At 37.1% G+C, this 21427-nt stretch overlaps 1 protein-coding gene across 1 annotated transcript in view; it reads left to right on the plus strand.

Annotated features, from left to right (window-relative positions):
• The window catches only part of CCDC50 (coiled-coil domain containing 50), a 78032-nt gene that overhangs the window by 18466 nt on the left and 38139 nt on the right, over positions 1–21427 (plus strand). The window contains exons 3-4 of the mRNA XM_068545654.1: positions 19229–19291; positions 20136–20262. Of these exons, the coding sequence (XP_068401755.1) occupies positions 19229–19291; positions 20136–20262 (190 nt within the window). The remainder of the gene's footprint in view (positions 1–19228; positions 19292–20135; positions 20263–21427) is intronic.

Consider the following 21427-nt stretch of genomic DNA (forward strand, 5'->3'; position numbering starts at 1 on the left):
AAAGCATTGAAAACTTTCTGATAAACCAGAACCAATGTAAAACCAGTCTTGCTTGTTCTATATCAGTGTTTTTTTCTTTTTAGTCAAATTCATTGATGTATAATTCACGTACAGTAAAAACTCATCCTTCTTAGTATGTAGTTCTGAGTTTTGACAAATGTATAGTCTTGTACCCACCACAGCAATCAAGATACAGAACAGTTAACATAACCCCCAGACTGTTCCACCCTTTTCCCCACCTCCACCAACCGCTGATGTGTTTTCTGTCCCTATAGTTTGGCCTTTACAAAAATGTCATATACATGGGATCATCCAATAAGTTGCTTTTTGAGTTTGGCTTCTTTCGCTTAGCATAATACATCTGATATCATGTGTGTATCAGTAATTTTGTTCTTTTTTATTGCTGAGTTCCGGTGTATGGCTGTACCACCATTTGCTTATCCATTCACTGGCTGACGAACATTGGGGTGTTTTCACTTTTGGTGGTTATAAATAGTCTCTGTAAACATTTGTATACAGGTTTTTTTTGAGGTGAACATGTTTTCATTTCTCTTGGGTAAGCACCTAGGGTAGGATTACTGGGTCATATGGTGAATGTATGTTTAGCTTTATAAGAAACTGCCAAACTTTTTCAAAGTGGCCTGTACCATTTTGCATTCCCACAAGCAATGTATGTGAGCTCCAATTGCTCTGCATCCTTGTCTGCACTTTACATTGTCAAGATATATTTTTTTTAATTTTTAACTATTTTTTTAAGGGTTTAAATTCTGGTTTTGTTGTTTCGTAGCTGTGTGATCTGAATTTTAACAGTGTAATATTATCTTATGTGGCTTTAATTTGCATTTCTCTAATGACTAATGATTGGAGCCTCTTTTCTTGTGCTTATTTCCTATTCTCATATCGTTTGTCGAAGGAGTGTGTGTTCTAAGCTTTGCCTTTAAAAAAAAAAACAGACTGTTTTCTTTTTATTGAGTTTTGAGGGTTCTTTACATATTCTGAATTCAAGTCTTTTATCAGATAAATATTTTGAAGATGTCGGTGGTCTTTAAGCCTTGGTGCAACATTAGGATGATGTGGGGAGCTTTGCTATAAACATATTCCTGCCCTACTTGATATCAGCTGAATCTCTTGGAGATGGTCCCAGGAATCTGTAGTTTTTTATACCTAGATTATACTCTTGGACTTACAATGGACATTTGGAACATATGACTAAGAATACTGTGGCCACCCTAATGCAGGAATTGATCCTATCCTACTCTGATTTTTTAAGCTTTTGCAATGGCAACTCATTTCTTTATCAGGGTTAAAGAATGGGCAGCATTTTTTTTTTTCCTTTTAGTAATTGAAATTAGTTCCTCTAAGATAGGGGTTTGCAAACTATGGCCTATGGGCCACCGCTTGTTTTTATACCAGTGAGCTAAAGATAGTCTTTACATTTTTTAATGATTAAAAAAAAAGAGGAAGAAGAATGTTTTGTGACAGGTAAAAATGGTATGAAATTCAAATTTCAATGCCTAAAGTTTTATTGGCACATAACTTTGCTCATTTGTTTACATATTGTCTGTGGCTGCATTCATGCTGTGAAGGCTGAGATGAGTGAGTCATTATAACAGAGACTATGATTAGCAAAGATTAAATTCTTTACTATCTGGTACTTTGTGGAAAAACAATAATTTCTTTGGGACCATTTCAGTGAAACCGTTTAAAAAACTTCCCTATTTAATCTTTTTTGATATTTCAGTTATCACTATGAACATTTATCAAAACTTTTCTTTAATTATAGTGGTGCGCTGTTGGGGACTATTATTGGCTGAACTCATGTAGCATGTTTTATTTTTGTAGTGACTTTTAAAAATACAGGCTTACATCCTGATTTTTATTTTACTTTTTTTTAAGAAGAAAATGTGCTCTGCATATAAATTTCTAGGGACTTCACAATTGATTATCAAGGTAGAACTCTTATGTAAAGTAAGAATAATCCATATGCCAGTTCTGAGTAAGGATCTGTGGGGCTTTCATGAGTGAAGTGCATGAGTAAACAAGTTCAACTTCTAAAAAGTTTGCTTATGATTCTTAGCTCGTTACTTGTTACTGGCTCTCTTCAAAACATGTTATGAACATTTGCGTGAACGAAGTGTCACTTTGTCTTCTTGGAAACTTGTATCAGAAGTACCTAGGTTGATTTACCACTAAACTTTGAAGGCTTAGTGTGTGATGAGCATTTCTAGTCCTGATACAGCTTCTCAGTGACCAAACACCAGGGGAGTCCCCACTGGACTTTTTTGGCTTTTATTTTTCTAATGAGTCATAAAGACTGAGTCACTTTCCATTAACATTACTCCAGGACTTTTAACTGCATATAGTAAAAGCACGAATGACTTACAAGGATATCTTTCCCTCTTCATTGCCTCCCCATCAACAAATTTTTTTGCCTGTTGACTATAGAGAGGAGTCCATGATTCACTTTAGGTATTATATTCACTAATTTTTGAGTAGCACTTCCCACCAAATACTTTAAAGTATTAGCTTTGTCTTTCATATTATGAAATTCGGCAAAATACAGAATGTTAGGGTTGGCAAATACTTTCAAAACGTTTTTATTGTCTAGATGGGAAACCAGAAGTAGAGGAAGAGAAACAAGAGACTTGATTAAGATTCATATCCTCTCATCTGCACGTTGAGTTTGGCCTGACATCTGCCAGCAGCTATTTTGGAAAGGACTGTGCACTCTCAGTGTCTGCATTTACAGATCACTTTCTGGCTTTGCTTACAAACGGTTCCTCATCCTGTCAGTGATTGCTGGATTCTAACTTGCCATGTCTGCTTCTGTTGTTTTCCCAGTTTTCCATGGTCAGACCTCATTATTTGAAATTGAGCTTTAGTGTACCCATGAAGCATTTCTTCTTTTCTTTTCCCCTTGTAGTTACCCCATTAAAACTCCACAGAACTAATGTTTGAAAGATCATTTTGGCTATGTGTGTATATTGGAGGGGACAAGCTGGAGGTTTAGAAAATGGTTAGGGGGCTATTATTGATAGACTCCAGTTTACTGTGCTTTTAACATCCCCGAATTCCAGGAACTTGGTTGCAGTGGCGCTCAAGCTTCCCAAATTAGGATAATTACTGAGGCTTAAAGGCAGCGCTGCCAAATAATTTATAGGCCAAACCCAGACACTTTGTAAGTAAAAAGGGTGATTCTAATAATTTTACCAGAATAGGTGTATGCTGGTGACCACACAACTGCAAGAGACATTGCTGAAATACCACAGGCAGTTGGATATGTTGACTAAGTGAGCTCCTTGTTAAAAAACCCTTTCTAGATATGAAATGTAAAGTTTTTGTTGACACTTAAAACCTGAAGGGTACCTGTTTCCCGTAGACTGTCTTGAGATTCTTAATGTGTTCTCTATTTCATAATTGATTACTAAGTGAAATCTGCTCAATTGGAGGTAGTAGGAATAATTAAGATTTCATTTAGCTCTTCATATGTGGGTTTCCGAAAATTCTACTTTTAATTAGTTAGTTTTCTTTTTGTTTCCTGTTTATTGGTTCTCCCCATTTATTCCCCCTGAATGTGGAGAATGGGTGTTGAAAAGATTTGTGCAGTTGAAGGGAGGTAAGAAATGCACACATTTCTGATTCCTACTTACTTGTCAGTATGTAATATAACTATCATTTTCTTCATCTTAAATAGAGTAGGAGGCTACCATTTTACTCTGTACATTTCTGCTGTGTATCTTTTCAGTAATTGAGCTCCTCCTAGAATTATTTTGCAGTATTTGCTCTTGTTTACTGATACATTAAATAATTTGTCCAGATTGAAAGCAAGCTTGTATAAAATTTAACTTAAGCAGACTGACTTCTTTGGAAAGGGGAAGTACTTTGAACCTGGACTTGTTAAGCCTTGGTTTCACATCTCATCTTTCCTACTCATTTGATGTAAGGACTCAGAGAAAATACTCAGCATCTCTAAGCTTCAGTTTCCTTATCTGTTTATTGGAGATAATATTTACTATGTCTAATATGTGGACTTTCCATGAGAGTTAATTGAAGAAATGGATATGAAAGTATTTTGAAAAATGTGGTGTTACACATTCAGCCTCAGTGATATTACTGTTCAAGTTACCCTATAATACTCCAACTTTTCCTTTTTCCAGACCATTGTTATTTGAGCCCTAATCCTCTCCATGGTATTTCCTTCTATACTATCCAAATATAGCGTATTTCTATCCTCTCATCCTCTCACCACCTCCCCAGGCCCAGCTCAAATGCTGATTCTCTGCTAAGTCTACCCTGTTTCTTTCCTGTGTATCTCTTTAACTTACTTCCTTAAGCAACATGTCTCATCCTCTGTATTGGTCTGCAAGCTCTCTATCAAGACAAGACTGGTAGCTGACTGATCTCAGTACTTCTTGGGGATCCTTACACATAGGAGATACTCCAGAAAACTTGTCAGAGTATCTGACAGCTTATGTTCAGTGGGCAGACTGACCTGAGCTAACTGAACTAATGACACTAGAATAAGAGCTATGATGGTTTGCGTGAATTCACTGGGATAGGAATAGAGGATTAGAAGCAATCACTTTTACTTTTTGTTGCATGAAATTTCCCCATCTATCAAATGTCTGTAGGGGACTGATTGGTGTTAAGGTTAACTCAAGGCCAAAAGACATAGTAGGTTCCTTTGGAAGCAATGATCTTACCTGTTTATGGATTGATTTTAGTTAAGTAAGACCCTGTTCAAGTGTGTACATTTTCCAGGATTGTGATATGGTATCATTTTGTTGCTGTTACTAAAAGATCCAATTAGTTTCTTAGATGGTGTTGGGTTCTATTCAGAATTTTTACGTTTACTGTTTTCTCCTTTAGAGTTATTTTTAGGTAAAGGGGTCAAAGTTCTTATAAAGTTTTAACTAAACAGGTCACATGTAACATGTATTTTTTAAGTTCTTGATTATAGAGTTCCTGATTGTGAAGAATCTGAATATTTTGAGTTGGAAACGAAAAACATGAATGTACAGATTATAAACCTGGTATGGTTTATGATCAAGAGAGGGTGGGAAAGCGTGAGCAAAAGAGCTCAAGAATTTTTGCTTTGGGGGTGGATATGTTTAATTCATACTTATTTAGGATGGTTTTCTAAATTAGGGCATACTGTTTAGTCTCTTTCAGCTTCATATGGTGTATCAGAAGTTAACACTGTTTTAAAAACATGCAGTGCTACAAAAACCAATTTATACTTCTAGGTAGATATTATAGCAGTTTTTTAAAATCATCAAAATGACTTTGAATTCTTAAAAAACAAGTGAGACAAGTGAATCAATCCTCTAGAGCAGAAAGGTATTTGGACAGCTTGTCTTCCTGTTCACAGATGCAGGCTGCCCCTGATTTTCTTTCACTTCCTCTTCAGGGGAATTACATGATAACCAAATATACTATAGGATAACCAAATATACTATACTGAAGCCAGTTTCAGTAACAATACATGGAGAAATCCAAGGCATTTAGACCACATTCTAGTTGAACTTAAATTTGGTGATCTTCAAGAAGACTTCTGAATATTGAGGGTGTTCGCTTTCCCAGGCTGTACTCTGTTCATCTGGCCCCAGGTTAACCTTTTAGTAAATAGTACAGTCCACAGTTGCGTTCATCGGACAGTAAATGAATGATAACATGGTCTCATTATACCATGATACTGAAGGCTCTGTGAGAACTGCTAGTTGAGACAGGATAAGTCTACCTTTTTATAAGTCACTAGATTGAACAAAAGGTTATTTTAAGATTTATTGGTGGTGAAGGCTACTATACATAAAATATGATGGATAAAAGCAGATGTTTGCCATTTTGTACGGTAGAACTAGTAAAACCAACAACAGCAATGAAGAAAGCAATATTTGGTACAGGAGAAAGTTAGCATAACAGTCATCCTGTATGGATGGTCTTTTACAGAGCTGTGGTTATGACGTTTTAGATGATGTGCTTGTATCCAAGAGACAAATATATATTACTTATACTGAATCAACTAAATTTCATACTACCCTATATCTAAGTTGGAGGAGCTCTTAAAAATAATTTGGACTGTTTCCTTATAGGTCAAGACACTGAGGTTCTGATTTGAAAAGTTACTTGTCAAAGGTCACTTGGTGAGCTGCTGACAGAGCCAGAACTAAAATTCTGACCGGTATCTGGAATGAAGAACTGGGCTGTTTGTACTTCAACCTGTTTGTTCCTTATATGCTACAATAAGGCCATTATATTTCTATAAATTGGGAAAGAGATATCTACATTTCTCATAGTAAGGTACCAAAGTGCCATGTGGATTTGGCAGAAAGCTTTTACTAGCGTATTCAAGGAACAGAAATTAGGAAAATTCATCTGGTTTTAGGCATGCTGTAATTTAAATTTACATGTTAATATTTTGTTTAGGTTTTGATGGCTACACTTCTTCTCAACAGTCTACTCTCCTACCATTCTTGATGGTGATACTTTGATGATTCTTCTATTTTAGTAAACTATAATTACATGACTTTCACATAGAATTCTACTTTGCTTTCTAATCCTGGACGTTCAACTGAAAAAAGTTTGGAGTGGTGGAGCTTATTAAACATTTTAGACACATTGATTTCCTTTTAACTCAGGCCCACAAAGCGTACGTATAGGAAACATGTTCTCCCTCATGAGAAAACATGAAGTTAGAAAGAGCTATTGAAATGTAGTCAACTGTTGATTATATTGTAATTCCTTGCCAGGAAACATTTCCATACATTCATAAGAGGAAGTAGTGATTGCTTATTCCATTATAGATTCTATACTACGGAAGTGATAGATCTGTGTTAATCAGGGACTTAGTGAGACCTGACTAAAAGAAGTACTTAATAGAAAATAACTAATTATAAGAATTCATTAACTCTGATGATGCCAGTAGTAATTGGAAGTTCCGTTTATTGAACTTCCTTTTACTGAGTGACAGATGTTTTCTTTGGCCCTTCACTTACCTAATTTAGTCCTCACAACATTTATCCTCATTTTGCAGATGAGGAACCTGAGGCTCAAAGAGATCAAATAACTTGCCTAAGATCTTTTAGCCAATAAGAAAGCAATATTTGAATCCTGATCTGTATAGCTCCAAAGTTGTTTTTTCTTCTCTGAAATACTCTTTAAACATTAGGCAAAATCCAAATCAGAACCATGATGCCATTTTATGTACTCTGTTCACTTTTGTATCGTTGAAGAAATCTCAGCTTCGTTCTTATTGGAGTTTATTACTAAACTTCAGTTTTTGCTTCTCTCTTCCCATAGCACTAACTGAGTGTCCAGCCTTCTTTGGTAACAGAGAACCATCAAAAGTTCACATCTAACTTAAATACCACTAAGGTGAATACAGGTTTCCTTCTCAAAAAGAAAAGAAATAAAGTAAAGTTCATCCCCTCTGATGAACTATATGGAGAACCAAAGTGGTTGACAGAATCCCTTCTTAAAATCGATGCACAACTCCCTGTTATCTGCTTAGGAAGTTTCTGGGTATGCTTTGGAACACAGGCTTGTTTTTTCCAGTTTTCTGTTGGGTCATTACCTTCTTCTGTATAGAGTATTTCTAGGAGACGAAATCTGCTTTTAATGTAAGCCTGCTTGTAAGAGAATTCTCCTGGTCTTCTGGGGAGGCATTCCCCTAGTAAGTATAAAAACTGAGTTGATCCTAGGAATGTACCCATGATCTCAAGATACCTTTTAGAAAAACACAATCTAGTCAGTAAACGTGACCAATTATTGAGCATATGGCAGCATATCAGAGTAGAATTCCAGAAATCTCAAGACTTGTCCATTTATTTTATGTCCATACTTTCAGATTTACATTATCCAAGATTACTGGAAATGAGTGTAGAGTTCTGACAAATGGTTACCACAGTGGAACTGTGAGTGTTGCAATTTGCTTTATGGGAACAAGATTGTAAGAGAATATTTTTCCCATGCCAACTTATCCCATGAGCAATTTTTTAAGTTTTTTTTTTTTAAATTTTGAGTATTACTGTACTCTCAATCTTTTGAAATTGAAATGAGTTTACTAATCCTAATAAGAAAGAAAGTGCTAGCTAAAGTATCTACTTGCAGAAGAGAAGTTGAAAGTTCAAAGATAAATAGAACTTGCAGTAGCTAGTACTTAAGGAAACTTGTCATATGAAGCCAATAAACCAAAATGGTTTTTCTTCCCTTGGTGTAAACTTGTACTTAAGTTGTCTTGATGTGATCTTTTGGGTTTTAATGGGCATGACTGGGTTTATCCTACAGAGGTTTAAGGAGATGGGTGGCTTTTCTTTCTAGGCTAAGGCAAACAGAGAAACCAAACCATTTGAGGGCTGCCAAACCATTTGAGGGCTTAAGTGCCAGGAAAAGTGCCATTCAAATAGAGGAACAGAAGGTTGGAGTTCTTTAGGGATACATGGGGTGAAAATAAAAGAAATAAATTTTTACTACCAGGATATTCATAGTGGAAAATTAGTTTGAAAAAATTGTCTGCTACTGCTTGTCTAAGGGTATTTACCCTTTTGAGGACTCCTGTGGTTATCAGTGGTCTATTGTTTTCTACATAGAAGGTTTATCTTCATCAGAATAATTTGTGAGTACTTTTTTTAAAAAAGAAAATTTCCTGCAATGCTTAAGTACTTACAGTTGTTATTATTACTCTCATATTACAGGGGAGCAAATATAAGTGATATTAATTTGTTCAAGATTATTCATCTAGTGAGTGTTAGAGCTAGGATTAGAATCTAGGTAAGCGTACTCTTGGTTATACCGTAGTGCCTCTGTATGCAGTAAGTATTCACTGAATATCTCATTACCAATGCTCTGTGCAGTGTACTACACAATTCTAACACTGTTTAAGAGTTTCATTTTTTCCTAAGTGTAATTTTGATAGTCATCTTTCTATGTTTAATTATGAAATTTTATAAATCTATTTAGAAATCAACTGAATCATTTTAAAGCAGGAGTGCTTCCTTTTTAATCATTTTTGTGATAGTAAGAGTAATTATTTATTTAGCTGCTGTGTAAATTCATATATTCCTGAATTGTTCTGAAGTGGAACACCCATGTAAAATGTAATTGTTCTTTAAGGAAGGCACCAAAGACAGTACATTTAGGAGAAGGCTCCTCTGATTATGATCAGTTTAATTTTACAAGCCAATTGAAATTCACAAATGCATAATTTGCTAATGAGAATCCACAGTTCTTTGGTAAATGATCTGTAAGGTATTAGAGATCTGGTAGGTTATTCAGTAGTAGTTGTATTTCACAGAATCGAATTCCCTTAACTATATTGAATTAATAGCTCACTTTCCCTTCCAAGAGGATATTTGTTCACTTTGTTTCTGTGACTGTATCTGCACAGTGGTTACTTGATAGATGTACAACAACTCTTAATTCTTTTCAACTGGCTGAGGTTAGCAAAACTACCACCACCTTAAGCCTGAGGAAAAAGAAGCATAGGAGAAATAATGCACTCTGAAGTTAAATCAGTAGCTACTACAAGACTAAAAATATATTCAGGACCCTTGGTTGTCCATACTGGCAAAGCGAGTTATATCTGTTGGTTAAAATATAAATATGCATTCTCTCTCTCTCTCTCTCACACACACACACACACACACACACACACACACACACACACACGATTAAAATGGTTTTAAATGCTGCTGAGTGGTCCGGTTGTCTAAATTGACACTGTGCTTTCTGTCATACTGTGATTATTGTTTAGGGCAGTGTGGTCCAACAGAACTTTTGTGAAGGTGGACATACTCTGTATCCCTCACTGTCCAAAATGGTAAGCACCAGCCCCATAAGGCTATTTAGCACTGAAAATGTTTTTAGTGAGACTGAGGAACTGAATTTTTATAATTTAATTTTGGTTAATTTAAAGAAATAGCTATGTGTGACTAGTGGCTACCATATATAGTGTGAAAAAAATTTTTGTGACCCTAGTGGATAGAATAATGATGGATGGATAGAACATACAGATTTGGTTCAGTTTAGGGCAGTCTTTTCTAATGCCTGTTCCATCCAACATTGGACCATGTGAATGCACCTCACTTGGGGTTTTGGAGAGTTGTAATTTTTCTTGGGTAACTTTTTTCTTCTGTTACTGCCAACACAAAAAGGTTTGGCTTCAAAGCACCAGTCCATAAAGTTTATGCCTGTAGCCCAGAAAGCTTGTGAGGTTGTTTGTGTTTGTGGGTATTTTTAATCATTTATGAAAACTTGAGTCAGATATTTCCTAATGGAAAGTCTTATCTCTATCCAGCAGTTCTACCAGGATGAGTAAAAACTGCTGTTTCCACCCTGCTACCTTCCTTCCCTTTTTCAGTATTCCTCTCACCCTCAGTCTTTTACCCTGTCAGATGGAAATTTCTGACCTAGCCATTTTCACTTTTCCAATAAGTTACCCAGTTACTCTGTGGTCTCTGATAATGATGCAGATGGTCTGTGATATTAAAGTAGTACTTCTGATTTGAGGACTTATCTCAGCGTTTTCAAAACCCACTTGCCTGCAATCTAGTGTGTCTGTGGTTAGCTATATCTCCTTGCCAAACAAGTGGTTTGGGTTACTGGGGCTTTCATTTAACTTTGAACTGGGGGGATTAGGGGGAAAAAAAAAAAAGCTCAGGAACCTATTTTGATAAATTGCATCAGAGTTAAATGTTGGGATTAAATCAGTTGTTTTGCTTTTTAAAATGTCTCCTTACTGAGCTCAGTCTTGTTCTTTTGTTGAAGGTGTGTGCATATGTTTGTGTGTATGTAGACACGTGTTTAAAACTCATGCTTGAACTATTGAGGAGTACATTATATAACTCAGTGTTTCCTACTTAAGTTCCAACATGGTGGCTGAACTTGCTTTCGTGTTTGGTACTAATAAGACATTTCTCTCCAGTCAGGAACTGGTGTTATTTCTCCTTTACAATAATGAGAACTGAACAGCTTTTCATATTTCCCTGATTGTTTTGGTTCTCAGGAAGATCAGATGCAAATTTGGGGTCTTACGTAGACTTTGTTTTTGTTAGCATACATTTTTCCTTAAAAACAAACAAACAAACAAAAAAACTTATTCTCTAACCTTAAGGAAACAGTATAATTAAATTGAATCCATAAACATTGCTACTGCAACTTATTTTTTCCTGTGGTAAATATTTGCTGCTTCACTGTTTAGATGCTTAAATTAGATTAAAAACATGTATTTTTTTTATTGTAAAATGTTATACAAGGGATTATAAATAATAAGATTCCATTTCATGGTAGATAAATCGGAAAATATAGAAATGTTTTAGAAGGAAAATAAGCTACATTATAGTCCTACGGTACATGATCAATGTTAGGATTTTGATGTTTATCTTTTCTAGTATTTTCTAAATAAAATTTAACTTGAAAAATCAAGTATTTCAGCTATAGTCAGTGTACACTATAGAAAGGCTCAGAAATCAGCCCTGGGCTCTGCCCATATCATGGCGAGTACCTTCAGGACTTCACCTGTGCATAGCCCATATAATATGCCATGTGGATGGTCACCTATCGTATGTATGAAACAACAGACCGAAGATTGCCAGTGGTTTGTACAAAACACCCACATACACTGTAGGGAATGTGAGTGCACTCTGAGGCTGGAACTAGGACCAGGGATGATATCTATAGATTGGCAGGTTTCCTCCTTCCACAGACCATTTTATAGTTACACGAAAGGGAACTGTGTTGAAAGGAAGTGGGCTTCCTGTGGTTAAATATTTATGAGGAGTCCAGATGATTATTTGGACAGGATAAAGCTGGGCTCAACAACTACTCAGACCCTCTCTGATGATCAATTTCTATAATTGTAAGAAAGTGATGAATCAGCACCTTTTTATGAACAGTGACTGAAATTTAGAAATATTTGAGGAAACTTGGGAACCCAACCTGTCATCCAGGGCCTTTATTATGTTCAGAGGTATTTTGAATTAAAGCCTCTTGATGCTGTAAGACATTTTAGACTTCTAACCAAGGTGGTGACTTTAGCAGATCAGATATTTGGTAGAACTTTGCAGAAAATCCTGGGTTATACTGTTCTGGTCTTTGTGGAGCTTTTTATGAAAAGGGTAGCTTTCTATCATTTTGTAATGTTGATGGAAGGATAATTAACCCTGAAAATGTCTTTCTGTTACTAGATTTCTCAGGACTTTTCTCTCTTCCCACTTTTTTTTTTTTTTTTTTTTTGGTTCTGTCATCCTTGACTTGTTTTTCATTCACCTTATACTTAATGTATTAACATTTTCTAATTTTCAGGACTATTTGGCAGCCTGCAACTATAGAGGACTTCTGAGGACATGAGACAGTTTTATCAAACAAATAGCTCAGGGGACTAGCTCCAGATTCTGAAAAGTCATGCCAGCACCTTAGCACACAGTGCATTCTGCTTTTAAATGCCACATACAATCCTATGTACCCTGTCAGGCTGTTTAGCTTAATAAACATGTCCTCATGTATACAGACATTTTTCATAGCCCTGGGGTCTAATCTTGTAAATGCCACATATTTAACTATGTGATCCTTGGCATGTTATTCTAACTTTCAGAACCATTTTGAGTGATGTACTTAATTGTCATCTAAAGGAACCAAGAATTGACCACCTGCCTGAGTGTACAACTTTTCTAGGTGTTCTAGGAGTCTATCAGGTAATTATCCTGTCCATTATAATACATCTGAAATTTGGGGTGTTGGGAACAGAAACCCTTTACTGTCATTTAAGGCATTGTGGGTAGACGTGCAGCTTCTTAGCTTTGTTTAGGTAAGCTGGAGAATGTGGAAATGCAAGATTTCGTGGTGCGTCATTTATACTAGTCATCGTTTTTCTCAGGAGCCCTCCTTTCCACAAGGATTTATTTGAAAATCATCATCCCAGGCATTGAGATAAATATTGGAGAGAAAATGATCCGTAAGATTTTTCCTACCTTTCAGGATCTTGAATGGTATAATGGGGAAAACAAATGAGTACATGTATTTATATGATTAGTTCTCCAGTGTTATATTTACTACATGTTGTGAAATCACTGGGGGGAAGAAAAGCATAAGGAAATCTGCTGGGTGTGTGAGAGTATCAGTTGTGATGGTTTTGGTTCTGTGTCCTATAGGATTGGATTAATAGAGAAGTAACATTTGAATGAGGTTTCTGAAGGTTGATTATGAATTTTTTAGAGAATAGAGAGGAACCGCTGGCAGATAGAAAAGGGTTCTTATGCCCATCATCTGTGTAATGGTGACTAAACTTCCCTCAGACTTGCAAGACTCCCCCATTCTCTGTGTTTCATGCCCACACCAACCACCCAGGAAAAGCATAAACCAAAACCAATAACCATAAAAATCCCCAAACAATTGAAACAGTGGTTAATGATACTTGATGCCCCAGTCATTTGTGCAATATGTGGAATGAAAGCCTTTGTCTTTCACAAAGGAATTGCAGAAGTCTGTGTGTACTTTGTGGGTAGTTTAGTAAGGGGGGATAATTATACTAAGGACGATAAATACAGGAAGGTGGATCTGATTTAATTATTTTCTAGATCTCTGCGCAGAAGCCTCTTCTATCTCCCAGACGGATGGAGTAACCATAGTATATTGGAAAGAACAGGGCATTTGGAGACTTGATCAGAAAAGTAGCCCTCCCATTGGCTACTTTAACTAGGAACAAGGAAAATGAGAATGGAACACCTGTGTTGTTTACCTCTTTAGCATCAGCCAAAATGAGGTGCCACTCTATTTCCTCTGTCATACTGTACTTCAGTTTTGTTCATTTCAACAAGATGGAAATTATAGACACTAAAAGTCAGAGAAGGATCAAAGGTTACCTTTCAGTTACGCTTTATCCCTAATAAATTAATTGCTCAAACATTACTTGGGTATTATTCTCATTGTTTTCAGCTTTCTGCCTGAAAGTGGGGAATTTCAGTTGTCAGAGGGACCAGGGGCTCAAAGCTGTGTTTGTTGTTTTGGGGCTCATGATTGGGGCAGGTGGTTAGGAGAGTGTCTCCATTCCATAGCTGAGCACCTCTAAGAAGCTCCCACTGATGGTGGTGGTGATGGGGTTGGAGACTGGTTTCGGTGTTGGTATTAGTGGTGGTGATGTTGATGTCATCTTAGTCCCTGTATATAAACTTTGCTGGGGCTGAGAATGTGGAAGATTTGGCATTAGGATGAGGTCTATTCACAGTTTACCTGCATCCCATTTCTCTTCTACTGAGGCAGTTTTATTAAAGCTTTTAATAAAGGGAAGAGACTTCTTTAATCGATTAGAGAGACATTTCTCTTGTAGGGTAGCAGACAAAGGCTTAGGGGTTTTACCTATGTTATCATTTCTTAGTTAAAATTGTCTTTAACAACTCTGAGACACATTAGTCTGAATTCATTAATACTCTCTTACCAAAGGGAAGAAAAGCCATTGATTTTGGATGGAGATAGGGGAAAGTGGTTAGATCCCAAAGGGAGATTTTCCTTGGAATTTCCCACTGCAGTTACTACCTAGGGTTTTTCTTATAGGTCATCTATGAAATACTGTGCAAAATTTTTTTGTCCTTGCTTTTCAGAAGTGAACACAGGCCAACCGTGATAGCTAGAGACTTCTTCTTGGGAGATAGTGAGACAAAGTAAACTATGTCCATTTTTATTGCTCTGTTTTAGGACCTGGAACCCACCTTCTGAACACATGCACCACCCTTACCTAAATTTTATTTCATCCTCAATTTCAAAGAACCTAATGCGTATTTGTCTTATTTTAATTAGTATTTAATAATATCACTCTTTTCTGACATACTTAAACATAGACCCATTTCTTCTAGGAGTTCTTTGAGCAGAAATATTGGAGGCCAGAAGAGCTCAGGTTGGTTTGCAGTTCATTTGCTCATTTGTTGGGTTATCTTGGTCAAGCCAGTTTATTTCTCTGAGCCTAGTTTCCTCATAAATAAAATGAGGATATTGATAAAACCTTCAGACCCTCAGACAGTTAGGAGGAATAAGTGTGAAAGTGCATTGTAATCTACAAAGTATTATATCAATGTCAATTGCAGTTGCCTGTCCTTACCAAACTTTTCAAGACAAAATGTGTGTCTGGAACATCTTCCTCATTCATAGAGGGTGTTTGCATGTGTACAGAACAGAGGAAAGTAAGCATAAACCCAGCTCTCGAAGCAGTGAGTATGTATTCCATCTGCTACTAATAGCATTTACACTAAAACAGAATAATTCACAAAATTATACCAGAACGTAAAAGGCAGTACAGACACAGTTGAAAGAAATAGTTTCTAGTGAATGTATTAGTAATCCAGGCATTTTTATGTGGGAGGAAGCTTGCTAAGTTTTCATAGCAATTTATTTTCAGAAAGTTTGGGGATGTGGGTAAAAAAATGACAAAACAGGAATGACTTCTTCACTCATCTTCTAGTTTGTATAGAGTTAATTGGTCCCTCTGCTAAGAACGCTTACCACTTCTGCCCTAGGAGTTTTAACCTTTCTTTGAGGTTGGTTTTGTATGTTAACTTCTTTAAGGTTTCCTGATACAGCTCTGCCAAGTCACCCCCACTCCTTACACCTACCCCCAGTTCATAACAAGCACAACTGCTCCACTTTTATGCCTTCAAGGAATTTTCTATAGGTCTTTATAACCTTTATTAAATTTTAAATTATGCTTATTTACCTTTCTGTCAACTCCACCTCCTTGATGGCTTGTAAATGACTTATTCCTCCTAATAATAGAATTCAGCAAATGTTTGTTGAATAACTGTGTTTACTAGGTGCGTACTATGCCATTTGTTTATTTAGGGGGGTCCACAGATGAATGAGAATCATCTTTCTCTTCAAGGAAAATAGGTGGGAGATATATAAATCCTAGTTCCCATTCCTGAGACTTGCTTGCCTTAATATAAACTAATCCACTGTATATATGTACATATCTGGATTTTAAAAATCACTAAAGCTCCGTTCTTTTTATGAGAAAGGGAGAGGTTTCTAGTTTTTATTTGAATGTCTGAAAAATTTTACATCTCTCTGTGATGCTGTCATTGACGACAGAGCTTAATTCTATTCATAACATTGTTTTCCTCCTGTCTGTGGAACTCTGTTCTTTGACTTTATTGACCAGTATTTCTTCATTTTTTCTATTAATGAGCATCTCCTGAAGTCCTACTTTATGCTACATCCAGCACTAACTGTGTGGAAGGTGTAGAGATTGCAGGGCTGGATGGGAATGGAGAATGATGGGGTTGGCTTAATGGCAAGAAGATAACCTGAGATTAGGGTGAATGAAAGTGAACATAGGAGGGAAAAAGTTTGAGAAGTGGCAGGATAATAGCCCAGGGTCCAGTAGTTCGTCTTAAATGTGCCTGCCTGGAAACGTAGGGAGATGAGTTTATGCTGTTTAGTCTCAGTACTGTTCATAGCCGTTTGCTTCAAAGTAGAGTGGATTAGAGGAGGAGCAAAGCTCCTGGCTTGGAACTTGTCCTGGCTGAGAATTGTTTTCTGTAATTCCCAAACTGGTTACTGCTTTGCAAGGTGGCTGGAGGTGTGATTTTCCCAGCTTGCATTAGATTAGCATTGCAAAGAATACAGAGGCTGACTTTGAAAGCAACTAGAGTGGATGCATAGGAAATTATGGATTAAGTAAGTAATATCTCTGCATAAATGAGACGATACATTTGGAAGTTTTTAGTAAACTTTGAAGGGCTAAATCTGTGTATTGACAATACAACCCTGTGCATGTATGAGTGTGTGTACATCTTTGTAGTCATGGAAGATCTTCTAGGTTCTTTTCTAGCGCAGGCCTTACCCATATTTTGTGGGTACCAATTCAGCCTCTACTGTAATAAGATTCAGGGTCAAATCACAATAATTAAATATACTTCAGCCTTGCTTTTTACATATTAAGAAATGATTAAGAAGAGTCATTATTAAGGTGATCATAAATTCATAAATTCCTTGGTGTATTATGATATGTCAAATGCGTCATCATGTTTATGGTTTATATGTGCTGCTGATGAAATAAAGACGTGAATTTTAAAAGGTTTTATATTTAGCTGTAGAATTTAAGTGCAGTATATGTAAAACATTACAAAAAGCACAGAAAATATAGAAACCCAGGAACCTATCACCTAAATTTAATAGATGTTAATATTTTGCCTCACTTCCTTCAGTCTTCTCTAGTTTGTAAAGCAGTGGAACAGCATATATATGGTAAAGGCACACCTGCCCCTTTGCTTGTGTCTCTAGGGGTCACTATGTCAGTGCCAGATATTAAAAACATATATTTTTACTACAGGTATATGTATCCATAAACATTATATTTTTAATGTCATGCTGACTGAAATAAAAAACATGAAATTATTGCAGTTATTCACATGGTTATCCACGGGGAAAATTGTAGTAATTTTATAATTTTTATTTTATTCAGCATAATATTAAAAGCATATAAAATATATTATTTTGGCGTACCTTTCTGCTCTAATAACATAAATTGAAGTGGCTTTTAAACATTTTAAAATATTCATTCTGAATATTTGTTTTCTATGAACTAAATCCATACGTGTCTTAGACATTTAATTAATTAATGTTAATCAGCTAAGTGTTTTAGAGAATGCATGTTGGTCAGTATAGAATATCTTCTTTCAGTCTGTTCCGACTGTGGTTTACCAGAGTCCAGGAGGGCTGGTTGTCAGGAGCAGAAACAGCTCTTGCTTGCTGAGAAACTGACTCCCAGCCCTGCCACCGGCAAACTATGTATATAGCCTTAATAAGCCCTTTCTTCCTTCTGGCCCTTATTTTCCTCACCTATTAAATAAGTGGTTTAACTAGCTCTTCTTGAAAGCACTTTCATTCTGTGAAATATTGGGGAACTTTGACCTCGGCCTCAAGTTGTTAGAATTTGCTGAGAATATATTGGATGTAAAAGAACAGGACTTTCTATTGAAATTGCTGGTTTTGTAGTTGCATTTGAGCCAGGGCTAAGTAGGTCATATTCGGTTTAATGTGATTTTGGGGCAGAAATGATTTTTCCATCTTAAAACCTTTTCAGAGTAATCTTGATGTCTCCAAGCTCTGCCTGCTTTTTAGTTGCATTATCTCTCAGCGAGGGACAGGGCTGTGTGAATGTGTATGTGAACATACATAAGCGCTAAGAATGACAAAGGAATGTCTTTTCATTCTGTTTTAATTAAATGTCTTCACAGACAAAGTCAGAGCTGCAGAAAGAAATCTGTAAACTCTGGTAAGCCCTAGAGGACAGTTTCATGAGTCCTACACATTGTAATAGTCTGAGGCTTTGGGAACTTTCCTCTTTAATGTGAGGTACATGTTTGGAATAGAGTAAGGATATATCACCTAAACTGCACGTCCTTAAAACAAACAAAACAGCATTTTTCATGATAAGAGTCCTTCATATGTATGTTTGTTTTAAGAAGCAGAAGTTTAAATTACAGTTTGCGGTGGAATGGACCTTTAAGACTATCTCTTCTTATTTGTGTCTAAGAAAGTAGTCCAGGAAATGCTCTTGACTGGCTCTCCAGACGGAGGCAAAGTTAGGGGCAGATGCCTGGTACTCTGCAAGGTTCCCACTGTCTTTTGGTTTGCAGGCTCCCTTTAGGCAGCTCTATATTTAGAGAGACGTAGAGAACCAGTTCTAACTCGTGTCTGAGGGTGTGGACCCATTGAAGAATGTGACTACACCTAAAGTAGAGATCTGCTCCTGCCTAAGGGACTAATAAAGGTGTGTTTTTCCTTAAGAGCACCAGGATACACATAAGTCTCTGGGAAAGGATCCTCTGACTCCCAGATGGCTTAACTCCTCTGACCATGCAAAAATTCAGATTTTTTTCAGCTGCAGTATGTGAAACATTCTTGTCTCTTATTATTACAGCAGTCCTTGCCCTCTTTTTATAGAAATGGATTAGAATTTCTGGGCCTCTGGGTTCTGATTCTGTGATTAATTTCCTTAGGCTAGGGACCTAACCATTATTTTGTGACAGCTTGTTCTTGGCCCTGAGCTGGTACTATGTGGGTTTTTGTGGATGAAGACTTTATACTAACTAGTCACTGTTTTGTGCATTGCGAGTTATAAAGTTGGTCATCCTAAAGTATTAGGATGGAGTCTTTGAAGTCCTGAACAAGATCTTTTTCTTTTTATGTTAAATTCTACTAATGAGGCTTCCTGTCTGCTCTTCTCCCTCATCCTCTGCAGTGTGCCGAGATTTTGCTGTCCTGGAGGACCACACCCTGGCCCACAGCCTGCAGGAACAAGAGAGTGAGTAATAGCCCTCTGCGTGCTCCTTCAGTTTTCTTTTTTAGTGGTAGCTTGAGGCAGATTTCTCAGGGTGAGGCAGGGAGAAAAGAGAGTCATTGGGCTATATCACCCATCCATCCTGAGAGATCTGTCTAGGCAAATGACACCTCTGTGAAGAATGAAATTCTGGGTGTTTTGAAGTCAGATAGCTGCTAGGGATGAGAAGACTGTTGGGTGTATCGGAGGAAAAGAGGGACTTGAACCATTTCCTTTGCCTTAGTGCTGTAGGAGGGAGATAGTGGTTATACATGTATCGGGGGCGTGTAGAAGGCTGGCAGAGGGATGGGTTCCTTCCCCTAGGAGGCCTGAACATCTTTTCCCAGGCGAGGGCAGTGTCTAGATTGTAGATTTTTCTGAATTTCTATGTATGTACTCATGAAAAGTAAATCTAAGTTATATGTGTTATACAAAAGTACGTATGACTTTGTAATTTGTGAATCATTAATTCGTGTGTCAGTATAAAAATTCAGTATTGAAATAGTATTTTATAAATAAGGTGGCAACTTGTGGAGCAGAAAGAACACTGGCCCTGGTTTTCGATTATTTGAGTAGAAGTCCTGGCACTGCCACTATTTTATCTTGTGCCCAATACAAATTACTTAACCTTTCTGATTCTCTTTTTCTGCAATGAAAAGATGAAAATAATAACTCCTGTGCTGCGTATTATATAGTGTTATTTAGAGCATAAGATGAAATGATGGATGTGAAGCCCTTTTTAATGGAAAGGCTCTTCTTAAGTTTATTCTCAGGTTTACCATTAATAAGCCAAAGCCTTATAATTCCTCTCTCCAATTTTACTATCCAGTTGAGCATCATTTGGCATCGAACGTTCAGCGGAACCGTTTGGTCCAGCATGATCTCCAGGTGGCTAAGCAGCTTCAAGAGGAAGATCTGAAAGCTCAGGCTCAGCTGCAGAAGCGCTACAAAGACCTGTGAGGACTTGGGGATTGGGAGGGCATCATGCCCTGACTGGTTTTCTCTGTGGGGTCAGCAACCAGGGCAGGGAAGAGGACTCTCTCTCCATCTGTTCCTCTGATTCCTTTCACTATTAGATTACAATTCCTACAGTGACTATCCCATAGTTTCCTTTGAATTAAAAAAATTGTCTTTGTTGTTGGAATACTTTACTAGGTTTTGGGACATGTGGTTTCTGGTGTGGACTCAGCACTCTTCACTGATGACTTTGAGTCATTTGGTCCACCTCTCTGACTCAGTTTTCCTTACCTGTACAGGGGGGAGATGATCTCTGTCCCCTCTGCCTCCTGGGCTTTTGGGGGGAATCCAGCGAAATACTGGATGTCAAAGAACTTTATGAGGTCTGTTGGGTTCCTTTATTGTTTCCTAGCAGTGTTTGCTACTCCTATTTTCCTCGAACCCCTGGCTTTTCTTTTTTTGTGGCTGCGCCGCACAGCTTGCGGGGTCTTAGTTCCCTGACCAGGGATCAAACCTGTGCCCCAGCAGTGAAAGCACCACGTCCTAACCACTGGACCACAGGGAAGTCCCAAACCCCTTGCTTTTTAAGTAGAGGCAGAATCTTTTGGAAAGCTCTTAATCGTACCCGTAGTTCTCTTCATAACTTCAGTGTCTGACCAAAGTTATTTCTCTGTCTCCTCCTAAATGGAGAGATCATGTCTAAGGTCTCTTCCAGCAAAATGACTTTTTATTCTTTTTAATGTCTTAAAGGCTCACAGAGTACATTTCTTCTATGAGAGAGGCTCCTATACCTAAATCTCTAATGGTGGATTTAACCACAAAATTGTTTTGAGGAGGAAGGGGTAAAGGAGGAAGTGAAGGGACCCTTCTATTTACTTTAGTTGTCATGTTTAAATAAACAGGATAGCCTATTATTTTTGCTGCCTTTGAGGAAGGGTTTTTCTATTTTATTATTTTCAGAGAGGACTTCATTCATGATTTTATTCAGCTTCCTTATTTTGTACATAAACATTCTTACTGGCTCTTGCTAATAACTCTGCCACCATGAAAGGCACCAGAGAGCACAGATATGAATAAAACATAGCCATTGCCTTTAAGGGACTCAGGGAAAAAAAAACTCTGAGCGTTTGCCAAAGCGACACACAAATTTGTGAAGCATTCCAT

The sequence above is a fragment of the Eschrichtius robustus genome, chromosome 6 (genome assembly GCF_028021215.1).
Source record: "Eschrichtius robustus isolate mEscRob2 chromosome 6, mEscRob2.pri, whole genome shotgun sequence".
Classification (NCBI taxonomy): Eukaryota; Metazoa; Chordata; class Mammalia; order Artiodactyla; family Eschrichtiidae; genus Eschrichtius; species Eschrichtius robustus.